This window comes from Branchiostoma lanceolatum, chromosome 3, assembly GCF_035083965.1.
Source record: "Branchiostoma lanceolatum isolate klBraLanc5 chromosome 3, klBraLanc5.hap2, whole genome shotgun sequence".
In the NCBI taxonomy this organism is placed as follows: domain Eukaryota; kingdom Metazoa; phylum Chordata; class Leptocardii; order Amphioxiformes; family Branchiostomatidae; genus Branchiostoma; species Branchiostoma lanceolatum.
This window is the reverse complement of record NC_089724.1, coordinates 28,977,010-28,998,849: the sequence shown is the minus strand read 5'-3', so window position 1 is coordinate 28,998,849 and position 21,840 is coordinate 28,977,010. Positions and strand designations below refer to the sequence as shown.

General features: G+C 43.2%; 1 protein-coding gene and 1 pseudogene across 1 annotated transcript; both read left to right on the top strand.

The window, feature by feature from the left end:
- Positions 1 to 1,363: 1,363 nt before the first annotated feature.
- Positions 1,364 to 17,510, top strand: LOC136429532 (zinc finger protein 208-like; annotated as a pseudogene).
- A 1,768-nt stretch (positions 17,511 to 19,278) lies between these two features.
- Positions 19,279 to 21,601, top strand: LOC136431316 (zinc finger protein 235-like). The gene has a single exon (XM_066422644.1). It carries the CDS (start codon positions 19,281 to 19,283, stop codon positions 20,640 to 20,642), a length of 1,362 nt encoding a protein of 453 aa, XP_066278741.1. The 5' UTR covers positions 19,279 to 19,280; the 3' UTR covers positions 20,643 to 21,601.
- The last annotated feature ends 239 nt before the right edge of the window (positions 21,602 to 21,840 follow it).

Here is a 21,840-nt window from a genome sequence, read left to right as displayed (position 1 = left end):
CTTTGTTGGATTGGTAGGTTTAAGGGACAAATGCAGCATCGTCACTTTGACTTACCTACCCATGATGTTTTAAATCAACATTGAGTTACTATGTTTATAAAATGCCGATATGGAAAGGACCCAGTTATCCGTGTAGCGTATACTGGAAACCCCTACGTGCGCCCCTAAACTTCGCGCCGAATTCTCACATCTAGATTCGATTTCCGCACAGAAGTCAGACGGGGAGGATGTGACGGTTCAAGTTTACTATTGCAAGGTTACTATCGGAAAACCTCATACAACTAGTAATTGCATACACTGCAAGACAGATTACTATTTGAGTACTTCCTAGCCTGTGTATGTATTATCATCAGTGTCAATTTTGTGAATTGTTTGACAGACAGTTTGTATACACAATCTATGGTGAATGCCACCTGCCACCGGTTCCAGGCCAGCAGGAAGGCCTGTGCTCCGCTTTAAAGACATCTGCAAACGTGACATGAAGGCAGGAAACATGAATCCATCAAAACTGGAAGAGGCTGCTGCAGACCGTACCAGTTGGAAAGCAGCTGTCAAAGCGAGTATTCACACACACGAGAGGAAGAGGGAGGAGAAATGGGAAGCGAGGAGGGTACGCCGACGACAGGCGGAGTCTTCAACACACACGAGACCAGGAGAAGGATACACATGCAGAAACTGCAAACGAGTCTGTCTCTCCAAGATTGGACTGTACAGCCACAGCAGACGCTGCGGACAACCCACAGACTGACCAGGATGCGACGCCATAGTCTTGCGAGACTGACGGCTGCCAACAAAAAAAAGTTGGGCTTATGGTCTCATTCATGAGTTTTTTCGCCACATAGGATTACATGTTATAATACGTGTTTTACATGGGCGCGTTCGTAATGAAGATATTGAAAATGTGCCAATGTTTTTCATTCCATGTTGAGAACAGTTACCCTAGATTATGTAAAAAAAATTGACAACATTTTCACTACACACAATCTCTTTTGATAGCAATTACAATCTGCACTTGGCTACACCCACAGAAAACCACTTTCCAGCTGTAAGCACCGGACCGATTCACACACAATGCCCGGGCTGTGTACGTCCGACCTCGCGCGCGGCTGCCGAACTTTGTCTGCTAATTTCTTCAGTTACAAACAAGCTGTCATCAGTTTGACGCTTGATATCACCTGGGCTTGCTTAAAAGAATTTCCCACCGATATAGACACACGTTCATGCAGCCGTTCAATTTTTGGGCCACGGATTCTTTTAGGGTACCCACTCGGAGTAATACAGAAATGAGACCTTATATAAAGCTTGTTTTCTGTGAAAACATTATCCAATTGTAACATGATAATTGTTGGTCTTTTACTTACAGGAATTGATCCCGATATTGTTGACATGGCAACAACAGACAGCGTTCAAGGCTTGAATGACGTCAGGAGAGGAGCAGCAGGGGGTTCTGCCGACAGTGTTTCCACCTGGCAAGGAGAAAGACGTGAGGAGGTTAGAGAGGAGTCAAGTAGGAGAGACAAAGGTGTGAAAGTCTACAGGTGTGAGGAGTGTGGTAATACGTTTGGTAAGCTGTGTAATCTGAAATCTCACGTGCGTACTCATACGGGTGAAAAACCCTACACGTGTGAGGAATGCAGCAGACAGTTCAGTAGACTTGGTAATCTGAAGACTCACCTGCGGACTCACACAGGTGAAAAGCCTTACACGTGTGAGGAATGCAGCAGACAGTTCAGTCACCCGGGCCATCTGAAAACTCACATGCGGATTCACACAGGGGAGAAACCCTACCAGTGTGAGGAGTGCGGCAGGCAGTTCAGTGAGCTGGGTGCTCTAAAGAGACACATGCCTACTCACACAGGGGAGAAAGCTTACAGATGTGAGGAGTGTGGCAGGAAGTTCAGTCAGCTGGGTCATCTGAAGAGACACATGCGCACTCACACGGGGGAGAAACCCTACAAGTGTGAGGAGTGCGGCAGGCAGTTCAGTCAGCTGGGTGATCTGAAGAGACACATGCGCACTCACACAGGAGAGAAACCTTAGAAGTGTGAGGAGTGTAGCAGGCAGTTTAGTGGGTTGAGTGATCTGAAGAAGCACATGCGAACTCACACTGGTGAGAAAGATATGTGGGGAATGTAGCACGCAGTTCAGTAGCAGAAATAATTTGAAGAAAGACATGCGGACCCACTTGGGAGAAACCTTTATATAAGGAGGAGTACAGCAGGCTGATCTTTGAACTGGGAATATTATAGGAACTCTTGCAGACACACAAAAGGGGAAACTCTCTAGGCCAGACCACTTCAGCTAGAAATCAGTTTAATCCGTTACTTTTTCGTCGGTTGATATGCAAGCTAACGAAGCTTATGTTATCGTGGGTGCAGAAGTCAGTTCGGGTTTACCATGTTGGTCATGCAGGTTTGAAAAGGACCAGAGCAGTGTTCGAAATTAGTTAATGAGATTGTAGGTTGGAGATGAAGCGAACGTGGTGCAGATCGCAAATAAACCTAATGACTACCACAGATATGTAATTATCTTGTTGGTTTAGTTGTTTTTGTTGTGTTAGTTGGTTCTGTTTCGGTACAAGATTTCTTCGGTTAAAGAAAAAAACTTTTGATATTCTAAACATTGTTGTAGAAGTACGAGGTTTAAAGTAGTGGAAGTTCCAAGTTCAAAGAGGTATTAGGAATTTTTTTTCTCTAACAACAGCAATTTTTGTTATGGTAGCATTAGTTTATATGTTGTACATCACTTATCATTCCGTATAACATTTTGTACTAAAACTGTTAAGTTTAGGTTAGCTCTCTAGTCACGGTGGTCAAATTCATGCTCAGAAACTCCCATGTCCAGCCGAATTCGAACGCTGTTCCACGATGTTCGAAATGACGTAATCGAATCCGAACGCGCGTTCGATTCGGGGTCTTCTGCGGTCATTAGAAGTTCTTACTATAAATCTGCGCGGCCGGTCCCCTTTCCCCGCTTCAGGAAAAAAACTACGTTTGTCGCAAATATTACCTGTTTTCTGGAGAGTATATCCATGCTGGCACTTTGTTGTGGACATTTAACATGTAACGAAGCAACTGGCGTCGTTTTTTGTGACATTGAATATTAGAAGGATTGTTTACGGCGGTGTTAATTACCCCCTCCCCTATCCATGCGGCATCACATGCCTTCAAACATCGTAAAGGTACGGCTCCAAGAAACATCCACCTTACCTTATTAACGATTCAAAATGACCGTAACAGTTTTCCCGAGGTTTGTGTTTTTGGGATTTTTGAAAAATGTCCTTGATTTTGAATTATGGGTGATTGAGTGCGAAAAATGTCAAAAAATGCAATTTTTTCACAGATTTGTCGATATTCACAATACTTAGAATAAGAAATTAAAAAATCCCAAAAACACAAAGTTTTGTTTTGTTCCTGGTCGACGAAAAATATGAAAATAAGAGATATTCATTGACATTTAAAGCCAGGCCTTTGCGATGTGTGCCTGGAAAACGGTCTCCCTAAAACCTGAAAATAATCGTCTTTGGGAGCAAAATATAGAAAAATCAGCCATTCAGCGCAAATTGACGACATTCAAAGTTTGCAAAATCGCTAATTTCGTTTTATTTTTACAAAATTTTCCCGTCCCTACTTTTTTGTTTATTTATAAATGTTTTGACGTTAGCCAAAACGTTGCCCCGTGTAACCCGATACTTTGTCGAACGCGCGTAGCAACGGGAAAGAATACTCTAGTGACAGACCACCGTGAGTTTAGTCTTACTTTGTATTTTTGTCAGGGAGTAAGTAAGTAAGTAACTTGTAGAGGCATCTTTCATGTATTCGGTTGGCAGAAGTTCATTTGTTGAGTTTAGCCATCTACTTAATAAAGTGGGTCATCGTAAAGTGAAATAAAGCAACTAAAGAATATCAATATTTTGTTATTCCATTCAATGATGTGATGATATAACTTCAGTGAATCAGAATTCTTTTTTTAAATTTGTATATTTTTCCGCGGCGGTCAAGGAAAAGGCACTGTTGGAAGCGAATCATTCTATAAAGATCAGCGGACGGTCATATACAACTGATGATGGTGTTTTGTTCATTTTTCCAGAGACTAGAAGCTTATTTTTTCAGATTCTACAGTAGGGTTTTATTTTTAGTTTGGTACATGTAAAATTCCATTATCTCCCGTTTGACATACAAATCACCACCAAGTATGCAGAAAACAAACCCCACTGCTACATCTGCTTGGAGATAAGTATACCCATAACGCGGAGTCATGCCACAGGTATTTCCCAGTTTATTTTAGTACTGCACAGGGAGGGAATGAGCACATTTTATAGACTTATAAGTCAGTTAAATGGGTTGGCGAAGAACAAGACTGCGGCACCAGTGTTCCTTCACTTGTAAATTTTCACCGAGGTATTTTTTAGTCTTTGTGTGCATCTGCAGCTTTGTAAGAATTGCAGAATGGCAGCATGTGAGGCAGAAGTCGTGTAATTTGAGTGGGACATGTCCTTGGGTGACTCATGGCTACACACACACTGTAATATATCAAGGGAGTTTAGTCAGCTGGGCCATCTGAAGAGACACATGCGCACTCACACAGGGGAGAAACCTTACAGATGTGGGGAGTGCGGCAGGCAGTTCAGTCAGCTGGGTTATATGAAGAGACACATGCGCACTCACACAGGGGAGAAACCTTACAGATGTGAGGAGTGCGGCAGGAAGTTTAGTCAGCTGGGTCATCTGAAGAGACACATGCGCACTCACACAGGGGAGAAATCTTACAGATGTGAGGAGTGCGGCAGGAAGTTTAGTCAGCTGGGTCATCTGAAGAGACACATGCGCACTCACACAGGGGAGAAATCTTACAGATGTGGGGAGTGCGGCAGGTAGCTCAGTCAGCTGGGTTATATGAAGAGACACATGCGCACTCACACAGGGGAGAAACCTTACCGATGTGGGGATTGTAGAAGAAAGTACAGTAGCCAACAAAACTTGAAGAAACACATGCGGACTCACATGGGAGACACCTTATAAGTTTGATGAGTACACCAGGCTAATCATTGAACTTGGAACATTAAAGAGATACTTGCGGACTCACAAAGGACAAACCTTCTAGGCCAGACCACTTTAGTTAGAAATCAGCTTAATCCGTTACTTTCTCGTCGGTTGATATGCAAGCTAACAAAGCTTTTTCGGTATCGTGGGTGCAGAAGTCAGTTCAGGTTCACCATGTTGGTTATATCGAAAATCATACAGGATTGAAAAAGGACCAGAGCACTGGTCGAACTTGAAGTCAATGGGGTTGTAGGTTGGAGATGAAGCGAACGTGGTAGCAAATATACCTTAAGATTACCACAGAAATGTAATAATGTTGGTTTGGTTGTTGTTGCTGTGTTAGTTGGTTCTGTTTCGGTACAAGATTTCCTCGGTTAAAAGAACAACTTTTAACATTGTTGTAGAAGTACGAGGTTTAAAGTATTGGAAGTACAAAGTTCAAAGAGGTACATGTATTAGGAATTTTTTTCTCTAACAATAGCAATTTTTGTTATGGTAGCATTAGTTTATATGTTGTACATCACTTATCATTCCGTATAACATTTTGTACTAAAATTGTTAAGTTTAGGTTAGTTCTCTAGTTTAGTCTTACTTTGTAATTTTGTCAGAGAATAAGTAAGTAAGTAACTTGTAGAGGCATCTTTCATGTATTCGGTTGGCAGAAGTGCTACAGTGCCATGTATGTATTTGTAAAGTGAAATAAAGCAACCGAAGAATATTGATATTTTGTTGTTCCATTCAATGATATGATGATATAACTTCCAATCTGTTTCTCGCGGCGGTCCAGGAAAAGGCAGAAGCGTATACTGTTGGAAGCAAATCATTCTATAAAGATCAGCGGACGATAATATACAACTGATGGGTAATCAGGGAACTAGATTTGACCTCCAAACGGGGAGTACTTCCGGGTTAAAGAATCACGACTTCCTGTCCACGCAAGCGAGACAGTTTTCTTAGCTTGGTGTTGTCGTCCGTCCCCGGAGAAGGAGTCCGCATTCGTTCCGTAGCGAATTCTAGTGGTAAATCAGGCGCCTGTGTGTCAACTAAGTTCCAGGTAAGGAAACTTGACTTGTGAATCGGTATTCAGAGGTTTGTAGAACAATGTAAGAAGGAGAAGAAAGTGTCATGATATGAGGCATATATATATGTCGGCGCGCATTTTTCTTTGGACTGTCATTAGTCGATCCAAGGAGGTTATATAGACGTAAGGGAAAGCACGTAATGTATTTGGTAATGGATTGCTCTGTTTGGCTGTCGAAAATCAAGATTGTTTAGGAGCTAGTGATGGGAAGTAGGAAACGTAAACAGAGAGAGGGTCGGTAGGGGGCCTGAATTTTCTTGAATTGTTAAATTCAAGGAAGGCAAAAAATGAAGGTTTGATGATTCGTGGAATACCTACATGAAGGGTCTTTAATCAAAATTTAGTGATCAGGTTCACAAATTTTAATGTGTTAAGGGGTCCAGTAATCTGTCTTACGTATACTGGAAACCCCCATTTGCTCCCCGGCCCCGAAACATCTGGATTCCATGAGGCTAGACGGCGGAGTGTGTATTGCACGGGACGGTTCACTAACTATAATATTCGGGATGCCTTCATAACAGAATCTATTTTCCAAGCAGAGGTTAGCCTTTTGGGGTGGTTTTGCAGGACTTTCTATTTCGTCAGGTTTTCTTATCTGGCTCAGGGTGTCAAAATGATGACCTGACAAAATAGAAATCAGAAGTCTGTGTAAATGTGCAGTATACTATACGATACTGTTGTTGCATGCTTGTAACCCTTGTACTTTTCATTAATTTGATTCTCCAAATTAGGTCATTGGCCCTTTTTCTGCGCTGCTGTGGCGTATTTACTTCCGCATTGGGTGTGTTTTGCTGCCGTTTGTTAGAAAATACCCCCAAGCCGTAATCTCCAAGCAGATCTAGCGGTGACAAAGGCTCCACCAGCCTCCTCGGGTCGCTGGGAAAATAGTAGAAATTGGCCAAATAGAGTCAATTATATGGAGGGAGTCGGCTACGGAGAGAGGGTCAAATATGAAACCCTCCATGGCCAAAGTCCCCCGGCAAATGTTCTCCCTATAGCCGGCGCGGTGAGTCTGGTAGAGACTAGCAAAGACCGTATCCAACTGGCAAAAGGCCGGGTGGTTTTAAAAACTCATTCAAACTCGGTTGAACCGTTGAATACGGTCTTTGTCACCGTTAGATCTGCTTCGAGATTACCCAAGCCATACCTATACGGGACCCACATATAGGCTCTGTAATGTACAACCCATATACAAGTATGTCATTATATGGGCTCAGCATATTGTGAATGCATGTTCTTGGTGGTTTAATGTTCACGGTAAATTAACAGTATTTGGCAGTGTTTTGTACGTTTTCCCCCGGAGATTACACTGGTCAACCAAGTAGATATAGCAGGTATGCTTGGTCTGGGTGTGTTAAGCGGTGCCTTGTACATTTTCCCGGAGATTACAGGATTTTTACACCTTCCAAATATTTTACTGAATCTGAGAAAGCGTATCGTGTTATCTCCAGAAAAATGTACAAAATGCCACCAAATATGCCCCAAAACAAGACCAACTGCCACATCTGCTTGGAGATCAATGAATCCGCAATGCAGAGTGGTGTCGACGGTCTTTCCCGATCTTCTTTACTGCCAGGTATACGCTTGCAGTGTGTTCTGCAAGGAACGGAACTAGTACTTTAGACTTACGTGAAATAAAAAGAGTCAGAGACTGACCCGAGTGATGCACCTGTGTTACATTCCCAGCATGTTACCTCTCTGTAATCATTTTGTGTGTGACAGTGTGCTTGTCTTTGTGTTTAAAAAAAAGTTAAAGTCCTTCCCGCACCTAAAGGTGCATAAAGCGGCGCCCATCTCCGGTTCCAAAGCCCTTGGGCCACACAACTTTGTGCAAGTCACTACAGCAGGGGGCTAGTCCACTTGTAGTGGTGTGTGATTATAATTAACTGCCATACTCTTTCCCAAATGCTGAGTGCTAAGCAGAGAAAGCAGTTTGTTCCATTTTTATAGTCTTTGGTATGACCCGGCCGGGGTTCGAACTCACGACCTACCGTATGCAAGGCGAACACTCTACCCACTCGGCCATCGGTTCTTGCTTGTCTTTGTGTGCATCCTCAGTTTTGTGAATATTGCAGAGTGGCAGAATGTAAGGTGGAAGTGATGAAATATGATACTTGGAGAATCAAAAGCATTTATTGGCTCGGTCCAATGGTATGGTTGACAGAAAGTGATTGATACGGCGATACACCAGAGTTGACAATGTTCTGTATGAATCATGGATATACCCAACAGTCATGTCAGGGGTACCCAGTTAGAACTTATGTTTTAGATTTGTTTGTGTGGAAACATACAATGAATGTTACTCGATTGTTTGTAAAAGGCAGTTATTGACAGAGAGGACAGAATCAGCTTGTTTTACTCATTGTTGATGATTGTCTTGTATTTACAGAAGTTGATCCAGTTATTGTTGACATGGCAACAACAGACAGCATTCAAGGCTTGGATGGTGTCAGGAGAGGCGTAGCAGGGGGTTCTGCCAGCAGTGTTTCCACCTGGCAGGGAGAAAGACGTGAGGAGGTTGGGGACTCCAGAAGGAGAGACAAAGGTCTGAAAGTGTACATTTGTGAGGAGTGTGGTAGGACGTTTGGCAAACTGTGTAATCTGAAGGCTCACATTCGCACTCACACAGGGGAGAAACCCTACAAGTGTGAGGGGTGCAGCAAACAGTTCAGAGAGCTGAGTCATCTAAAGGCTCACATGCGGACTCACACAGGGGAAAAACCTTACAAGTGCGAGGAATGCAAGAGACAGTTCAGTCAGCTGGGTCATCTGAAAATCCACACGCGGACTCACACAGGGGAGAAACCCTACAGATGTGAGGAGTGCAGCAGGCAGTTCAGCCATCTGAGAAATCTGAAGACTCACATGCGTACCCACACAGGGGAGAAACCATACAGATGTGAGGAGTGCAGCAGGCATTTCAGTGAGCTAGGTAATCTGAAGATTCACATGCGGACTCACACAGGTGAGAAACCCTACAAGTGTGAGGAGTGCAGCAGGCAGTTCAGCCATCTGAGAAATCTGAAGACTCACATGCGTACCCACACAGGGGAGAAACCATACAGATGTGAGGAGTGCAGCAGGCATTTCAGTGAGCTAGGTAATCTGAAGATTCACATGCGGACTCACACAGGTGAGAAACCTTACAGATGTGAGGAATGCAGCAGACAGTTCAGTGAGCTGGGTGATCTGAAGACACACATGCGGACTCACACAGGTGAGAAACCCTACAGGTGTGAGGAGTGTAGCCGGCATTTCAGTAAGCTCAATAATCTGAAAACTCACATGCGGACTCACACAGGTGAGACACCATACAGGTGTGAGGAGTGTAGCAAGCAGTTTGGTCACCTGTGTAATCTGAAGACTCATATGCGTACTCACACTGGAGAGAAACCCTATTGGTGTTAAAAATGTAGCAGGCAGTTCGATGAGCTGGGTGCTCTGAAGAGACACATACGGACTTACACTGGAGAAAAATCCTATAAGTGTGAGGAATGCAGCAGGCAGTTTAGTTTGCTGTGTAATCTGAAGAAACACATACTAGCTCACACAGGAGAGAAACCCTTTAGGTCTGAGGAGTGCTGCAGGCAGTTCGGTAGGAAAGGTCATCTAAAGAGCCACATGCAGACTCACTTCGGGTAGAAACCCTACATGTGTAAGAACACCCCGACCAATCGAATCACGTGAATCGCATTGAAACTCAGATTCGTATCAGCCCTTTCCCGACAAATTCCTTTCTCAGTTGCGTTAACGACTAAATCTGACAAAATAAACTCGCTAGTGAGATGCTGGAAGGTGTCAGCTTTCCAGAAATGTTTTCAGATTGGCAATTTTGGCACTTTGGAAGTAATAGAAAGTGACCGCGATTTAACGTTTACAAAAAAAAAATACTTTCTTCTACTTTTCTTTAAACGTTTAATCGCGGTCACTTTCTATCACTGCCAAATTGCCAAAATTGCCAATCTGAAAATATCTCTGGAAAGCTGACACCTTCTAGCATCTCACTGGCGAGTTTATTTTGTCAGATTTAGTCGTTAACGCAACTTAGAAAGCGATTTGTCGGGAAAGGGCTGATACGAATCTGAGTTTCAATGCTATTCACGTGATTCGATTGGTCGGGGTGAAGAAGTGTAGCAGGCAGCTCAGTGTGCTGAGTAATCTGAAGACTCACATGCGTACTCACACAGGGGAGAGACCCTTCAGATGTGAGAGATACAGCAGACAGTTTAGTAAGCTGAGTAATCTGAAGAAACACATGCGCACTCACAAGGGTGTGAAACTTAACATGTGTAAGAAGTGTAGCTGGCAGTTCAATCATCTGGGTACTCTGAAGGAACACATACAGTCATACGACGGAAAAAGGCCACAGGCCAGACTACTTCTGTCAGCTCACTTAGTGCAAGGAGTTTCATAATTGATATGCAAAAATAATGCCTATTGGTATAGTGCAAAAATCGGTTCAGTCTTGCTACTTTGTTCACCTCGCAATGGTACATGTTTGATGGTTGGATATGTAACATGTATGTAAGTAAACCTAAAGACTATTTGTACCACATACGTTGGTAAGGTTGATTTTTGACATTTTTGTGGTTCTGTATTGGCACAGCATTCCTTCGGTATAAGTACAAAGTTCAAGGGAGTGGAAGTACAAAGTTTAACGTAGTTTATGTACAAAGTAGTAGAGGTACAAAGTTCAAAGGAGTGGAAGTACAAAGTTCAAGGTAGTGGAAGTTCAATGTAGTTGAAGTACAAAGTTAAAAGAGGTATTGGTATTGGTAATAGTAATATCTGTTCTATACCAATAGCAATTTTTATATTCCCCTCCTATAGGGATGGAATATACTGTTTTTGCTGGCCTGTTCTTCTTTGTTCTTGTCTTCCTGCTCTATACCAATAGCAATTTGTAATGGTAGCGTTTTTTTACATTAAGTTTCATGTGTTGTACATCACTGCACCTATTACTCTGTGTAGCATTTTCCAGTATAACAGTTAAGTTAAGTTTAGTTAAAGCATATTTTCTTATTTTCTTAGAGAATAGTCAGTAATTTGTAGACGCGTCTTTCAGGTAAAGCTTTTTGGAAGCAATGTTAGAAGTGCTATAGTTTCCTAGTTGCCATGTGTTTGTTGAGTTTTGCCACCTTGTTATTAACAAAGTCCGTTAAATAAAACAACTCAAAAAAGATGATGATTACGTTGTTTTGTTTAATGATGGATGATGATGATATAATAACATGTACTTGTAGAGGCAACAAAAACGCATTGACATTGTGCTAAATGACCGCGCGTAGCAACGTTTTCGCCCAACTAGCACACGTTCCCGCCAGGTTGTGCTCTCACGAGAACAGATTTCGCGAGAGTGTGGAAAGGGGTCTATTGGAATTTCTTAAGCTCGCAAAGATTATCTAAGATTACCTTCGCCAAGAATGTTATGTTTTTTGTGACTTCTATGGGTGGTTGGTTGGGCGTGTTTGTGGGGTATGTATGTGAGGCATAACCCAAGAAGCTGTAAATGGATCGGTTTGATAGTTGGTAACACTTATGCGGTGTCAGCGAAACAAAGAACATTACATGGTACTCTCCAAGAAGAGGTTAGGCTGCAGCCTGTTTAAACAGGTAAGTACACACAAAGAAAAGCTGGCGAAGTAAAAAGACGGATAGAAACGCCTAATGAGACGTCCGAAACATGCCGGAGCCTAACATCTGCTTGGAGTGTAGGTACGTAAAATGGACGTAGCTACATTATGTTTATATGTATCAGGACTTGAAGTAGGTAATTAATGACGATATTTTCTAAATCCACTGCATTTCATAATAGGCATTTCAAAAAATGTACGTGGGATATGTGAGTTGGTAGTAGACGATCAATGAATATTTGATTGTACAAAAGACAACCTTATTTGCATAATTCATTAGAATATGCTCATAACGTATTGGTTGTAATTGATAGGAATTTCATACGTGTGACTTATGTCACTTAGGTCGCTATTAACATCATACATTACGTATAGGAATTAGGACATACTTGTACGGAATTGGCAAAGGCATGAAGTTCGTGTAACCTCAGTGAAAAGGCTTGATGAAGAACGATTCAACACAACCGCGTTTGATTCTGAGCTTGATTCTATGAGAATTACGAAACTTGGACTGCTGGAAGCTGGTCTTACCGAATCTGCCTCTACAAGCCCATAAAGGTCAACGGACCACTGGTGGGTAATCAGGCAACTCTATTTGACCTCGAGCTAGGCAATACTACCGGGTCAAAGAATCACGACTTCCGGCCGGGAAAGTCCGTGCCCAATTCTCACATCTGGATTCCATCCCGCCATGAGGCCAGACAGTGAGGGTGTGAATGTCACGGGACGGTTCACTAACTATTGCAGTGTTACTTTTGGAAAACATCTTCCTAAGACCAATAATCACATACATTACAAAACAGCGTACTATTTCCCAGTCTTTGTATGGCTTTCATCGGTCTCAGTGTTGTGAATTATTGTTTCATGGCTAGACGATAAGGATACAAGCCAGCATCGTTTTGAACCATAATCTCCAAGCAGATGTGTCCGTCTGGCTGATACCGGTTTTGAGTGTATTTAGTGGTGTTTTGTACGTTTTTCTTTAGATTAGAAGCTTTTTTGCCCAGATTCTTTAGTAGGGTATTAGTTGGGTGCATGTAAAACATCCCGTAATCTTCAGTAAGGAAAAAAAAACACCGCCAAACATGCTGAAAACAAGCCCGGTTGCTACATCTGCTCGGAGAATAGTGAAACCATAAAGCGGAGTCATGCCACAGATCTTTCCTTGCTGCTTAGCATTCTTACATTGTCTGCACGGGGAGGGAACTAGGGAAGTAAAGAGTAAGAAATATAGCTTGATTAGGCTTCAATTGTGTCATAGGCAAAAAGTGATTACAAGGAGGAAGTGGCTTTATAGTATACAAGTACGGTTGGCTCGGGGGCAATGGTGTTTTAGACAGGCAGGAAGTTATCACTTGAGCGGATAATGTTCTGGATAACTCAGCTACACCCACACGGTAACACCAAGGGTACCCAGTTATAGCTTGTGTTCTGTGAAAAACATTTACCCAATTATGAGAATGCAGCGGACACAAAAGGGGTAAGGGGAAAACCCTGTATAGGTCCCCTGCTGCTCCTCTCCCGACGTCATCCAAGCCTTGAACGCTGTATGTTGTTGCCATGTCAACAATGTCTGGAACAACTTCAGTAAATAAGAAGACATTTATCGTTAGATGCTAAAATACAAAGATGAAAAAAACATATAAACAGACAGACCCAAAACAATAGCTCAATTTTTCATGGACATAACAAGCATCAACAGTGAGGCAATCGAACAAGCTTATACTTTTCTGTCGGGTAAGGGGAAAACCCTGTATAGGTACCCGTACCCGTATACCTGTATAGGTATACCGGTATACCCCATTTGGGGCCCCAACAAGCCAGGAAACACGCTATGACGGCCGCCATATGGGACACCCAGAACGGCTTTTTTTTTACGGTCTCCACATTGATATAAGACACCGTGAAACAGTTGACTATACTCGGTCAGAAAATAGCTGAACAATCATATTTTACGATCTTTTGATTTCTATGAAGGACGGAGTTTTGGAATATACGGAATTTGCAAAGTTCGTACGGAGCTCCTGTCAGAACGTGCGAGCACCGATCTCGGAGACCTTTCAACTGAACCCGTTCTGAAAAGGTTTAATACGGAAAACCTACAGGAAACGCCTCACGCTAAAGACAGAGACCGAGCACGGTATATGCAGACAAATCACGTCGAATGGCCGTAATGTTTACGGTGTCGCAATATATAAAGTGGTCATTTCGGCGCGTAACATGCATCGAGAACCGGGCGTTTCCTGTAGGTTTTACGCAGGTTTACTGGCAGCTCCAGCCAAACAGATCATGAGTATTGCATCTGAAGATAATGAAATGCGGAAAGGTTGATAGTTTGAGTGTTTTTTCTATTTCTTTTCAGAACAGGTTTAGTCTCCGAGATCGGTGCTCGCACGTTCTGACAGGCGCTCCGTACGAACTTCGCAAATTCCGTATATTCCAAGACTCCGTCCTTCATAGAAATAAAAAGATCGTACAATGACAATATGATGGTTCAGCTATTTTCTGACCGAGTATAGTCAACTGTTTCACGGTGTCTTATATCAATGTGGAGACCGTAAAATACAGCCGTTCTGGGTGCCCCATATGGCGGCCGTCATAGCGTGTTTCCTGGCTTGTCGGGGCCCCAAATGGGGTATACCGGTATACCTATACAGGTATACGGGTACGGGTACCTATACAGGGTTTTCCCCTTACCCGACAGAAAAGTATAAGCTTGTTCGATTGCCTCACTGTTGATGCTTGTTATGTCCATGAAAAATTGAGCTATTGTTTTGGGTCTGTCTGTTTATATGTTTTTTTCATCTTTGTATTTTAGCATCTAACGATAAATGTCTTCTTATTTACTGAAGTTGTTCCAGAAATTGTTGACATGGCAACAACAGACAGCAAACAAGGTATGGATGACGTCAGGAGAGGAGCAGCAGGGGGTACTGCCGACAGTGTTTCCACCCGGCAAGGAGAAAGACGTGAGGAGGTTGGGGAGGAGTCCAGTAGGAGAGACAAAGGTGTGAGAGTGTACAGGTGTGAGGAGTGTAGCAGGCAGTTCAGTAAGCTGAGTAATCTAAAGGCTCATATTCGAACTCACACAGGGGAGAAACCCTTCAAGTGTGATGAGTGTAGCAGGCAGTTTGGTCGGCTTAGTCATCTGAAAACTCACATACGGATTCACACAGGGGAGAAACCCTATAACTGTGAGGAGTGCAGCAGGCAGTTCAGTAAGCTGAGTGATCTGAGGAGACACATGCGTACTCACAATGGTGAGAAACCCTACAGGTGTGACGAGTGTAGCAGACAATTCAGTCAGTTGGGTAATCTAAAGAGCCACATGCGGACTCATACTGGTGAGAACCCCTTCAGGTGTGAGAAGTGCAGCAGGCAGTTTAATCGAGTGGATGCTTTGAAGAGACACATGCGGACTCATACAAGGGAAAAACCCTACATGTGTGAGGAGTGCGGCAGGCATTTCAGTCAGCTGGGTGATCTGAAGAGTCACATGCGGACTCACACAGGTGAGAAGCCCTACAGGTGTGAGGAGTGCGGCAGGCAATTCAGTAAGCTGGGTCATCTGAAGACTCACATGCGCACTCACACGGGTGAGAAGCCCTACGCGTGTGAGCAGTGCAGCAGACAGTTCAGTAAGCTGGGTGCTCTAAAGACTCATAAGCGGACTCACACGGGTGAGAAACCCTACAAATGTGGGGAGTGCAGCAAGCAATTCAATGAACTGAGCAAACTGAAGAGACACATGCGCACTCACACTGGTGAGAAACCCTACAGGTGTGAGGAGTGCAGCAGGCAGTTCAGTCAGCTGGGTAATCTGAAGAGTCATATGCCCACTCACACAGGGGAGAAACCCTACAGGTGTGAGGACTGCGGCAGGCATTTCAGTGAGCTGGGTCATCTGAAGACTCATATGCGCACTCACACGGGTGAGAAGCCCTACGCGTGTGAGCAGTGCAGCAGACAGTTCAGTAAGCTGTTTGCTCTAAAGACTCATAAGCGGACTCACACGGGTGAGAAACCCTACAAATGTGGGGAGTGCAGCAAGCAATTCAATGAACTGAGCAAACTGAAGAGACACATGCGCACTCACACTGGTGAGAAACCCTACAGGTGTGAGGAGTGCAGCAGGCAGTTCAGTCAGCTGGGTAATCTGAAGAGTCATATGCGCACTCACACAGGGGAGAAACCCTACAGGTGTGAGGACTGCGGCAGGCATTTCAGTGAGCTGGGTCATCTGAAGACTCATATGCGCACTCACACGGGTGAGAAGCCCTACGCGTGTGAGGAGTGCAGCAGACAGTTCAGTAAGCTGGGTGCTCTAAAAACTCATAAGCGGACTCACACGGGTGGGAAACCCTTCAAATGTGGGGAGTGCAGCAAGCAATTCAATGAATTGAGCAAACTGAACTCTGTTCTGAAGTCTCACATACGTACTCACACTGGTGAGAAACCCTACACGTGTGAGGAGTGCTGCAGGCAGTTTAGTCAACTGCATGTTCTGAAGTCTCATATACGTACTCACACCGGTGAGAAGCCCTACGCGTGTGAGGAGTGCAGCAGGCAGTTCAGTTACCTAGGTGCTCTTAAGACTCATAAGGGGACTCACACGGGTGAGAAAGCCAACAATGCTAGGAATGCGGCAGACAGTTAAGTGTGCTGAGTAATCTTAACAGGCACATGCGGACTCACAGACAGCAGGCTGTTTAGTAAGCTAGGTACATGTACATGCACCCTGAAGAAGCATATGCAGTCCCACAAGGGAGAACCCCTTCTGGGCAGGATAATCTATCAGCTTGTTTTTAAGTACTAAGGGTCATTTCAGGATTGATATGCAAACAATGCTTATGACTGTAGTGGGCGCAGACTCAGTCAGGAATACTACTTGTCTTTTGGTTACCTCAAAATCTTTTAGGTTGAATACTAGTCTCTAACACGCAGGTAATAAGTAAACATGAAGATTACGCATACATGTAATCAGCTTTTTGGTGAGGTTTTTTTTTGCTGTTCTTGTTTTTTATGCTTTGGCACAACATTTCTGAAGTTGATAGCAAATCTACTCAATATCTTAATCACTAGGCGTAATGCTGTTGCTCAAATTCTATGATCGTTATCTGTATTTATCACAACACAACAGCAATGATGGCAATGATGAAAGACTGATCGGGCATAGGTATCAACACTTTTTTTCAAACGTTCTAAGTTCTAACATGTATGGATATCCGCACGATGATTCCTAATCTCGTAGTTGACTTTTATCATTTTGTAACGGTAAACGTACATCCAAAGTAGTCGAAGTACAAAGTTTGAGGTAACTTAGGTACAAGGATAAGTTCACGGTAGTAGTTTATGTACAAAGTTCAAGTTATAAAAGTTCAAAGTAGTCTATGTGAAAAGTTCAAAGTAGCGGAAGTACCAAGTTAAAACTAGTTGAAGTACAAAGTTCAGAGAGGTATTATATGTTGCCCAACAGTAGTAACATTCGGTAGCAATTTCGTTATGATGTTCATCACTGAACTTATTATTCTGTGTGGCATTTTTTAATATAATTTTAGTTTAATTTAAAGATTTTAACGTACTTTGATGTTTTGTTAGGAAAGAAGTTAGTTGTAGATGTATCCATCAGGTATTCGTTATTTGAATCAATGTCAGAAGTGCTACAATTTCTTAGTTGTCATGTATTTGTTGAGTTTTGCAATATAGTTATTAAAAAAGTTCGCTGTTGAAAGAAATAAAACAACCAAAAGATGACGATTATGTTGTTTTATTCAATGATCTGATGATATTACTTGCACATGCAGTCAGAAAAAAGGATATTTCAATTGTGCTAATTTTTCCGCGGCGGCCTTGGAGAATGACGAAGCTTGGTCTGCTGGAACTAGTGTTACCGAATCAGGCTATAAAGGTCAGCGAACATTCATAAACAACTAATGGGTAATCAGGGAACGAGATTTGACCTCTTGCCCGGCAATACTTCCGGTTATAGAATTACGACTTCCTGTTTGCGAGGATTCTATTTTCTTGGTGTCGTTTCTCGTCCTTGGAGAAGTAGTCCGCATTTGTTCCGTAGCAAATTCTAGTGATTCATCAGGCGCCTGTGTGTCAACTAAGTTCCAGGTAAGAAGGCTTGATTTGTGAATCGGTACTCAAGGTTTGGGAAACACTGCAAGAAGGAGAAGAATGTGTCCTGAGCCACGCCGGCGTGTAGTTTCTCTGACTGTCAAACCTTAGCCTCCGTTGCAGTCCTTCCCACTAGCGATTTTTTAGCGATTTTTTAATCACAGCGGTAACAGGATCCCAAGCAGATACGTGGCCTCAAGCAGATACCCCCCCCCCCCCAAAGTTAGTGGGAAGGACTGCAACGGAGGCTAGTCAAGCGTATTTTCCTCTTTGCAGCTGCGTGAAAACATACCGTGGTGGGACGAAGGAAAGCATGTCATGTACTTGTTGCTGTGTGAAGTGTTTCGCTGTCATAAGGTATAGTATGATAATTGTTCAGGAGGCTGAGCTGCGATGGGGAAGAAAAATGTTAAGGGGGGGGGGGGTAGTTTTTTGTGGATTTCGTTGGATCAAGGAGGATCTGAGGCGGGCCAAAACAGACGTTTTATCGCCTTGACTTATGCAATACCTACACACAGTGTTTTGAGTCAACAAATAGCGATCAGGTTCACAAATGTTGTTTTGAGTACTAAGGATCCAATTATCTCTCTTACGTAAACTGCAATGGATTTCAAGGGATTTTCAATGTTAATCTCGGAAAACGTTATACAACCCATAATTGCATACACTGCAAGATATGTTTTTTTTTTTAAAAGTATTTCTCAGCCTTCGTATGGTTTATCACCCTCCTTTATATCAGCGCCGATAGCCGCTCGGGAAATGCTGGGGAAACCATCCCGGTCTCAGCCCTGATCTTTTGAACGGAGATTTTGGCTTCTGGGGGCGTCACTGATAGTTGCTCATAAATAATTAATGAGCTAGCCTTATTTGGCACAAAAAGTCGTTAGTTGCTCATGAATAATCAAGTAGCGATGTAAGACGTAAGCTGATTGGTCCTTTGCGGCTTTGCTCAAAATGAGCTTTAGCAAACCCTCTGATTGGCTGAAAGCTGTTCGGTGGTGACGTCGCCAGAACCGTGTTCAGGGGCTCGGAAGGGCAGGGCCGCTATGAGCGAGGTAACGGACATATCGGGTCTTCTGGGAGGATGATGGTTTATCATCTGTCTCAAATTCTCAATGTTGTGAATGGTTCTACAGATGATGATTTTAGATTTTACCGGAATTGCAACAGTGCAATACACGTGGGACACGGGCAGCTATTGCGGATGTCGTAATAGATGATGATTATACTCACCACAATCTTTGAGGAATATTTGGATCTAGATAAAGCTACAGCTTCTACTATACATTGTCCTAAACGCAACTGACAATATTGACGGAGAGGACAAAATTATCTTGTTGAATTGTCTCTCAATTAATAATTGGTCTTTTACTTACAGGAATTGATCCAGATATTGTTCAGATGGCAACAACAGACAGCGCACAGGGCATGGATGACGTCAGGAGAGGAGCAGCAGGGGGTTCTGCCGACAGTGTTTCCATCTGGCAAGGAGAAAGACGTGAAGAGTTTGCGGAGGAGTCAAGTAGGAGAGACAAAGGTCTGAAAGTGTACAGGTGTGAGGAGTGTAGCAGGCAGTTCAGTGGGCTGAGTCATCTGAAGACTCACATGCGGACTCACTCTGGTGAGAAACCCTACAGATGTATTAAGTGCAGCAGGCAGTTCAGTCAGCTGGGTCATCTGAAGGCTCACATTCGGACTCACACAGGTGGGAAACCGTACAGATGTGGGGAGTGTAGCAGACAGTTCAGTCAGATCGGTAATATGAAGAGACACATGCGCACTCACACTGGTGAGAAACTCTACAGATGTGAGGAGTGCAGTAAGCATTTCAGTGAGCTGGGTTTACTAAAGAGACACATACGGAGTCACACGGGTGAGAAACCATACAAGTGTGGGGAATGCAGCAGGCAGTTCAGGGAGCTGGGTAATCTGAAGACTCACATGCGGACTCACACAGGGGAGAAACCCTACAGGTGTGAGGAGTGCAGCAGGCAGTTCCGTCAGCTGGGTGATCTGAAGAAACACATGCAGACTCACACAGGGGAGAAGCCCTACAGGTGTGAGGAGTGCAGCAGGCAGTTCCGTCAGCTGTGTAATCTGAATACTCACATGCAAACTCACACAGGGGAGAAACCCTACAGGTGTGAGGAGTGCAGCAGGCAATTCAGTCAGCTGGGTCATCTGAAGACTCACATGCAGATTCACACTGGTGAGAAACCATACAAGTGTGAGAAATGCAGCAGGCAGTTCAGTACGCTGGAAAGTTTGAAGAGTCACATGCGGACTCACACAGGGGAGAAACCGTACAAGTGTGAGGAGTGTAGCAGGCAGTTCAGTCACCTCAGTGATCTAAAGAAACACATGCGGACTCACACAGGTGAGAAACCCTACAAGTGTGAGGCGTGTAGCAGGCATTTCAGTCAGCTGGGTCATCTGAAGACTCACATGCAGACTCATATGGGTGAAAAACCTTACCGATGTGAGAAATGTAACAGGCAGTTCAGTCAGCTGGGTAATCTGAAGACTCACATGCGGACTCACACGGGTGAGAAACCCTACCAGTGTGAGGAGTGTAGCAGGCAGTTCAGTCACCTCAGTGGTCTAAAGAAACACATGCGGACCTACACAGGTGAGAAACCCTACAAGTGTGAGGAGTGTAGCAGGCAGTTTAGTCGACTGAGTAATCTGAAGACTCACATGCGGACTCACACTCTAAAAGGTGTGAGGTGTGCAACAGTCAGTACATTAGGCAAGATGATCTGAAGAAACACATGCACATTTACAATGGTGAGAAACCGTAGGGGTGTGAAAAATGTAACAGTACATTCAGCTGGATACCTTTCAGGAACACAGTCAGTCTTACTGGGGAGAAACCCTACAGGCCAGTTGCCTCCGTTACAGGCCTTCCCACTAGCGATTTTTTTTTCAATATTTTTTTTTTAAATTTCTTCCCTCAATTTTTTGTGTCCACAACAACGATTACCACGATCCCAAGCAGATACGGGGCCAAAGCAGATATGGGGGCTCAAGCAGATACGCCCCCCCCCCTCCGAAAAAAATCGCTAGTGGGAAGGCCTGCAACGGAGACTCACAGGCCAGACCACTTTACCCATCAAGCAGTTAAATGGGACTAATTACATGATTGATATGCAGAAAAACAATGCATTGAGTGTTAAGTTGGTAAAGTTGGTTTTTGTCATTTTTGTTGGTTCTGTTTTGGCACAACATTCCTTGAGGTAGATCAGAAATCTTTTCTGAATCCTTATCATTGTAGATGTTATGCTGTTCAACTTCATTGATCATAATCTGTATCTTTTGAAACACAACAGCTGAATAATAGAAACGACGATTGATGGAAAATATCATAGGTATAAACACTTTGTGTTCAAGTGTTCTTATATACATCTGCTTGTTGATTCTTAAGCTCGTAGTTTATAGTAGTTCAGTTTTGTTCTTTTGAAAAGTAGTGAAGTTCAAAGTAGTTAAGTACACAGTCCAAAGTTAATGTTGAAGTTCAAAGTAGTTGAAGTTCAAAGTTAAAGGTTCAAAGTAGTGAGATACAGAGAGTAGTGAAGTAAAAACTTCAAAGTAGTGAAGACATATATATATATATATATATATATATATATATATATATATATTGTCGACATTTGTTCTCAGAATGTATGGTAGCTTTTTTACAGTAGCAGTTCTTTTTATATTAATGTTGTACATCACTGCACCAATTTCTGTGCAGCATTTTTGTTAGTCAAGTTTGAACAGACAATGTGGTTTGTTGTATGATATAATGATGATGTAACTTGTAGATGCATCCTTTAGGCAAATATGTGAAGCAATGTCAGAAGTGCTAAAGTTTGAGTTGCCATTTTCTGTTGAGTTTTGAGGCCTTGAAGTTTACTGTTCCGTGAAATAAAACAACCCGAAAAGATGGTCATTATGTTGTTTTATTAAATGATGTTAT

Bases quoted from the DNA above. Each gene is read 5' to 3' on its own strand.
- LOC136431316 (XM_066422644.1), top strand. From the start codon at position 19,281: ATGGCAACAACAGACAGCGCACAGGGCATGGATGACGTCAGGAGAGGA.